Raw genomic sequence first — 6,000 nt, forward strand, 5'->3', positions numbered from 1 at the left:
ACAGTGTGGGGTAACATTATATAATAAAATAAACATATCCTCTTAGTGCTGTATCAAATTGGGCTTTCCCTCTCCCCCACCCACCCCCCAACCCCCTTTCCCCTCACTGCCAACCCGGAAATAGAGGAAATTTTACAGTAAACAGGTCATAGGACAATATAACCTTACAGGTCCCTGTTTTCCCCGAGACTGTGATGAGCAAAACTGGTGCTCACCTGGCAGCTGAGACCTGGGTCAGATCAGACCTGGATCAGGGTTTCAGGTCGTTTTGTGATCTCTTCTCTTTCGGAGGAAATGCTGAACCAGTGAGACGTTGGACCTGTTTTTTTTTGGGTGTCTGGAGGATATTTGTAAACGGAGATGAATATCTCGGGAGACTTTAAACGTGCAGTTGGGACTCTTTGATGCGCACAGTTTAAGCCATCAGATCTGAATCGCCGGCTTCTCTGTGAGAACAACAGGAGCTCTTGTCCATTGTGCCCAGGGGCTTATTCTCAGTGCAGTCGATACAGGACTTTCTGTTGCTCTGTGTATCCTGGGGTTTAACAGCTGCCATTTCATGCAGTCAGTGCTCAGTGTTGCAGAGGAGATGGGGGAGAGCTGAACATGGCATCGCCTAGTGGGAGTGTATCAGTATTAACGTGGAGAGAGAGAGAGGAGACACTCAGGCTGTGACTGGGAAATCACAACCAACTCTTCCCGTTACACTTATATTCTATTTTTTTTCCTAAACCACAGTTTCTTCTGTAACCCTTTGCTTCAATCGTTCACTGTTTTTTAAAAAACATTATGTGATGGATTTCTGCACATCTTTCACAACTCTGGCAAGAGAGTTCTGTTTGAATAAACAATTGGCATTTACGGTTTTAATAATACATTAATCCTTGCGTTTGATATAGTTTTGAAACAGTTTTTTTTCAGGAAGTCAAACTATACAATGTGTTGTTCTTTGGGAAAACACTTTATAACTTTTAACTGATATATTTATTGTTTGATGAGACAATCATGATAAAAACCACATTCACATCACATCTGCCACTACACTTTATAGTGTATTCTGTGAAGCGCTTTGAGACGTCTCGACGATATGATAAGGCACTGTATCAAATGCAAGGATTATATGTTATCAGAATTGAAAACAGTTCACCTACATTATAAATGACAGTCACTGTCACGCCAATCATTGTGTCTGTCTCAGCAGTGACCTGTGTCCCACAAAAAATTACAACAAACCACTCAATCCTGACAGTCAACTTGTGCCACACCAACAACAACAAATGACACCTGTATAGCGCCCTTCACATTGGAAAGACATCCCAGGGCGCTGTAAACACACCAAGCAATCTGACCTGACAGTCAATGTCACCTCAACCGCTCCAATCTCAAAGTGCTTTTTCGATGCAATTGTTAAGAACATCTTTGATGCCAAGAAAAGATAAGGTTTTGGGTTGGGTTTGTCATTTTCACCAATTTGTGCGTGTAGGGTGTGTGTAGATGAGGGTGTGTGTGCAGAGGGTATGTGTAGGGGAGGGTGTGTGCGTAGGGGAGGGGATGTAGTGGATTGTGTGTGTGCAGTGGAGGGTGTGTGTGTGTAGGGGAAGGTGTGTGTGTAAGTTATGTGTGTAGGGGACGGTGTGTAGTGCAGTGTGTGTGTGGAGGGTGTGTGTGTGTGTAGGGGAGGGTGTGTGCGTAGCGGAGGGTGTTGTTTGTAGCCATGGCCTCCTTCTGTACTGTAAAGGTCTACGGTTTCCGAAAATAAAACCGCTCACGGTAACACTAACATGGACACAAACAGACATAACTCGGTGATGGGGAGAGGAGAGGGGAGGAGTGTCCGGTGCCCTCGTTCCTCACTCCTTTGCCGCCTCTTCCTCCAGCGAATTCAACAACAGCAGCAGGTCCTGTGGGTACGAGAGGAAACATCAATCCTGGATTAAACCAGGAAACAGCCAGATATTAACAGGATCACAATGGAAGTGCGGATCAACAAGACCCTCAAGCTCATTTCACCCCAACCTTTCCAACTCCCATCAACCATCTCCCTATTACAGCATCCAGCCGTTTCTTCAATCACTGCAGCATCTGGCCTCAATCAGCCTTCCTGGCAACACAGAGCAATAATGAGTGACCCTGTGTGTAAATAAGTGCTGGCTGGATCTCGTGATCAATCTGTTCTTCACCAAGTCCCTTCAGGTCAGAGATTAACCAGAGAAATAAAATCTTTTCATTATTTAAAATAAATGTAATCGTTAAATCTCAAAGCATTTAATCACACAGGTTAGCAGTGAATTAATCACATAGAGAGGATTACACAATAAAAGAGAGAAACTGAGAGAGAGAGAGAGAGAGAGAGAGACTGAGAGAGAAATTGGAAAAGTCTCCAAGTGTGTCTCATGTGTTACATTTACATCATGTCTTTCACACCAAAAAGACATGATGGGAGTGAGGAGCCTGACGATAACCAGGGGGGTGGGAGAAATGGGGTGCGGAGTCTGGTGAGGATGGGGCAGATGAACAGAGACACAACAACTTGCATATATGTAGCACCTTCATGCTGGGCAGCGTCTCGGAGCGCTTAAAGTGGTTGAGCCAGGGAGTTGACCATAAGCACAGTCGAAGAGGAAGTTCTTCAGGCATGATCTGAAAGAGGGGAAGGAAGGGGCAAGGCGGAGAGATTGGCGGAGAGAGTTCCAAAGTTTCGGGGCGTAGTAGCTGAAAGTCTGGCGGCCGATAGTACGAGAGGGCACGAGGAACAAGCAGGAGGCCGGAGCCAGCCGAGCGGTGGTGGCAAAGGGTAGTGGAGTGGGGAGAAAGCAGGTCAGAGAGGTAGGGAGATGCCAAGGCATGAAGGGATTTGTAGACGAGTGAGAGGATCTGAAATCAATGCGTTGTGAAGTTCGGTAGCGCAGTGGTCAGCCACACGTCTCGCGAGCGAGAGGACCCGGGTTTGATTCCCAGACCGGGCAAAACCTTAGGCAAGTTTCCTTACTCCACACACACATGCATCTGTTTATCCAGCAGTCAGTAGGAACCCGGTTGTTAGTCGATTGGCTTTGTGAGGTAATAATCTCTTTAAATAAAAAAAATTATTTGATCGCTCAATCTATGACTGTTTGTGAGGCGCTGCTGTGCGCAATTGGCTGCCGTGTTTTGCCCACAGTACGCTTTACAGCGCATCCTGTGAAGCGCTTTGAGATGTCTCAATGGTGTGATAAGGTGCCGGGTCAAATGCAAGGATTATTATCGGGAGCCAATGGAGCCAGATGAGGACTGAGGTGAGGGGGGGGACGGAATTTTGGTGGGGGTGAGTTTACGGGCGGCGGAGTTCTGGGTCAGATGAGCCGCACAAGGAAGAAGGTTTGAAGGAGGTTCTTCGCCTCAGCACTGGGCTTCACTCATCGAGTCGGAGAGACTTGCTCCGTCGCCCGGGTCGGTGGAGCCGGGCAGTGAGGTGGGGTCGCTCTGACCATCGCTACCCTTCGCTTGCGCCGGGGACCCTCTGCCGGTGAGGAGCGAGCGGTCCCACAGGAAGCCATCGTCACACAACTCAATGCAGTCCTCGCCTGAAGCCAAGCTCCTCGCCAGGATCTGCTGTCGGTGTCTGAAGGTCAGGATGGTCTTCGTGTAGCTGTTCAGGCTCAGCACTGCTGCCCCCATACAACAGCTGAAAGAAAACCAGGCGAGACTGCGGAGAGAGAGAGAGAGAGAGAGAGAACGTGAGAGAGAACTGAGAGCCAAGCGAGACTACAGAGAGAGAGAAAATGTGAGCGAGATTGAGAAAACGTGTGAGAGAGAGAGGGGGGGTTGGCGGAACGTAACAGAGAGAGCGCGTGAGAGATAGAAGGAGCGAGAACATGAGATAGAAAGAGAACGTGAGAGGAAGAGAGAGACTGAGAGAAAGACTGAGAGAGTGTGACAGCCAGCTGGACTGACGTTGAGACACACAAATAATAATCTTGCAGAGCGATGTAATCAGTTTGTAATCTCTGTGTCTCACAGAGGATCAAAGGATAAAACACAGACTGTGGAATCCTCGCCATCCCACCCACCCCCTCCGCACTGTGTGCCAGCCTGGCTCAGTCACTGTGTGCCAGCCTGGCTCAGTCACTGTTTGCCAGCCTGGCTCAGTCACTGTGTGCCAGCCTGGCTCAGTCACTGTGTGTCAGCCTGGCTCAGTCACTGTGTGTCAGCCTGGCTCAGTCACTGTGTGTCAGCCTGGCTCAGTCACTGTTTGCCAGCCTGGCTCAGTCACTGTGTGCCAGCCTGGCTCAGTCACTGTTTGCCAGCCTGGCTCAGTCACTGTCTGTCAGCCTGGCTCAGTCACTGTGTGTCAGCCTGGCTCAGTCACTGTGTGTCAGCCTGGCTCAGTCACTGTGTGTCAGCTTGGCTCAGTCACTGTGTGCCAGCCTGGCTCAGTCACTGTGTGTCAGCCTGGCTCAGTCACTGTGTGTCAGCCTGGCTCAGTCACTGTGTGTCAGCTTGGCTCAGTCACTGTGTGCCAGCCTGGCTCAGTCACTGTGTGTCAGCCTGGCTCAGTCACTGTGTGTCAGCTCAGTCTCTCTCTCATCACTTACAGGAAAGACCAACCGTAATCCCAGGACTGCGGTTTCCAGTCTTTGGGTCCGAAAGTGACGGTAACTTGGAAAACAGTGGTGTACATTATGTGAGCCACCATTCCCATCAGCCCTGGCGAGGGAGAGAAAGAGGGAGAGGGAGCAAGAGAGGGAGCGAGAGAGGGAATGAGGGAAAGAGGTAGAGAGAGAGAGAGAGAGAGAGAGAGAGAGAGAGAGAGAGAGAAAGTTTAAACCTCATTTCCCGTCCATGCCCTGTTAACAATCTCATTCTGTGCCGTCGGTGGGGAGAGAGAAGGGAGTTTCTCTCTCTCTCTCTCTCTCTACCGATGTCCTGGCTGACAGATAAAACCGCCTGCTCACTTCGTGGCCGTTTGCGGGCGGCGCTGCTGTGCGCAAACTGCCTGCCGCGTTTCCTCCCACAAAAAAAAACACAGTCACGACACTTTACAGTGTATCCTGTGAAGCGCTTTGAGACACCTGAATGGCAAGCTTGGTGAGGGCCAGGAGCTTGAAACCGATCCGCTTGGGGGAGACAGGGAGCCTGGCGTTGGGCGTGTGGGGTTTGTTGAGGGCGAGGAGCGAGAGAGGAGAGTTTAGGGCTATTTACCTGATAAAACGGTGAAAATGGCAGCAAATGAGTTGATTTTCATGGCTTTGATGACGTTCGCGAGAAAGAAGTATTCCAAACACATCAACAGGAAACCCAAGGCCAAGAGAGAGATGTGCAAGAACTCTGTCACAATGGCCATCCACAGCACACCTGGGGGGAGAGGGACTGCTCACACTCATACCCTCACTCACTCACACACTCACTCACACTTACACACACTCACTCGCACACACTCAGTCACTCGCACATATGCACACTCACTCACACTTATGCATACTCACACACACGCACTCACACTCACTCACTTACATACACTCACTCACACTTACACACACTCACTCACACTTACACACACTCATTCACACTTATGCACATTCACTCACACTTACACATTCACTCACACTTACACACACACACACTCTCGCACTCACTCACTTACACACTCACATGCACACAGACTCACTGACACACTCACTCCCACTCACACACACTCACTGACCTACTCACAGACACTCTCACTGACACTCTCACACTTACACACACATTCACTCATACACACACACACACTCTCACACTGACACACACTCAAACTCACAGACACATGCACTCACTCTCTCGCACTCACACACATACAGACACCGACACACATATACTCAAACACTCACACACATACATGACACACTCATCACACACATGGTGCCACAGGCTGAGACTGAGTGGAATTCAAACCTTGCTCTGAATCCGGCGTCAAATCAATAAAACTGCGGCATTTATCTGTACAAACAAAAATATCAACACATTAAACACCCGGTCATT

The 6,000-nt window shown here is 49.2% G+C and overlaps 1 protein-coding gene across 1 annotated transcript in view; it reads right to left on the minus strand.

The window, feature by feature from the left end:
* Positions 1 to 3,257: 3,257 nt before the first annotated feature.
* The window catches only part of LOC103184656 (germ cell-specific gene 1-like protein), a 3,884-nt gene continuing 1,141 nt past the window's right edge, over positions 3,258 to 6,000 (minus strand). Inside the window, exons 2-5 of the mRNA XM_042337423.1 lie at positions 5,914 to 5,958; positions 5,182 to 5,334; positions 4,575 to 4,686; positions 3,258 to 3,685 (exon numbers count right to left, since the gene is read on the minus strand). Coding sequence (XP_042193357.1) covers positions 3,379 to 3,685; positions 4,575 to 4,686; positions 5,182 to 5,334; positions 5,914 to 5,958 — 617 coding nt within the window. The 3' untranslated portion in view covers positions 3,258 to 3,378. The remainder of the gene's footprint in view (positions 3,686 to 4,574; positions 4,687 to 5,181; positions 5,335 to 5,913; positions 5,959 to 6,000) is intronic.

This window comes from Callorhinchus milii, unplaced genomic scaffold, assembly GCF_018977255.1.
Source record: "Callorhinchus milii isolate IMCB2004 unplaced genomic scaffold, IMCB_Cmil_1.0 Scaffold8, whole genome shotgun sequence".
Classification (NCBI taxonomy): domain Eukaryota; kingdom Metazoa; phylum Chordata; class Chondrichthyes; order Chimaeriformes; family Callorhinchidae; genus Callorhinchus; species Callorhinchus milii.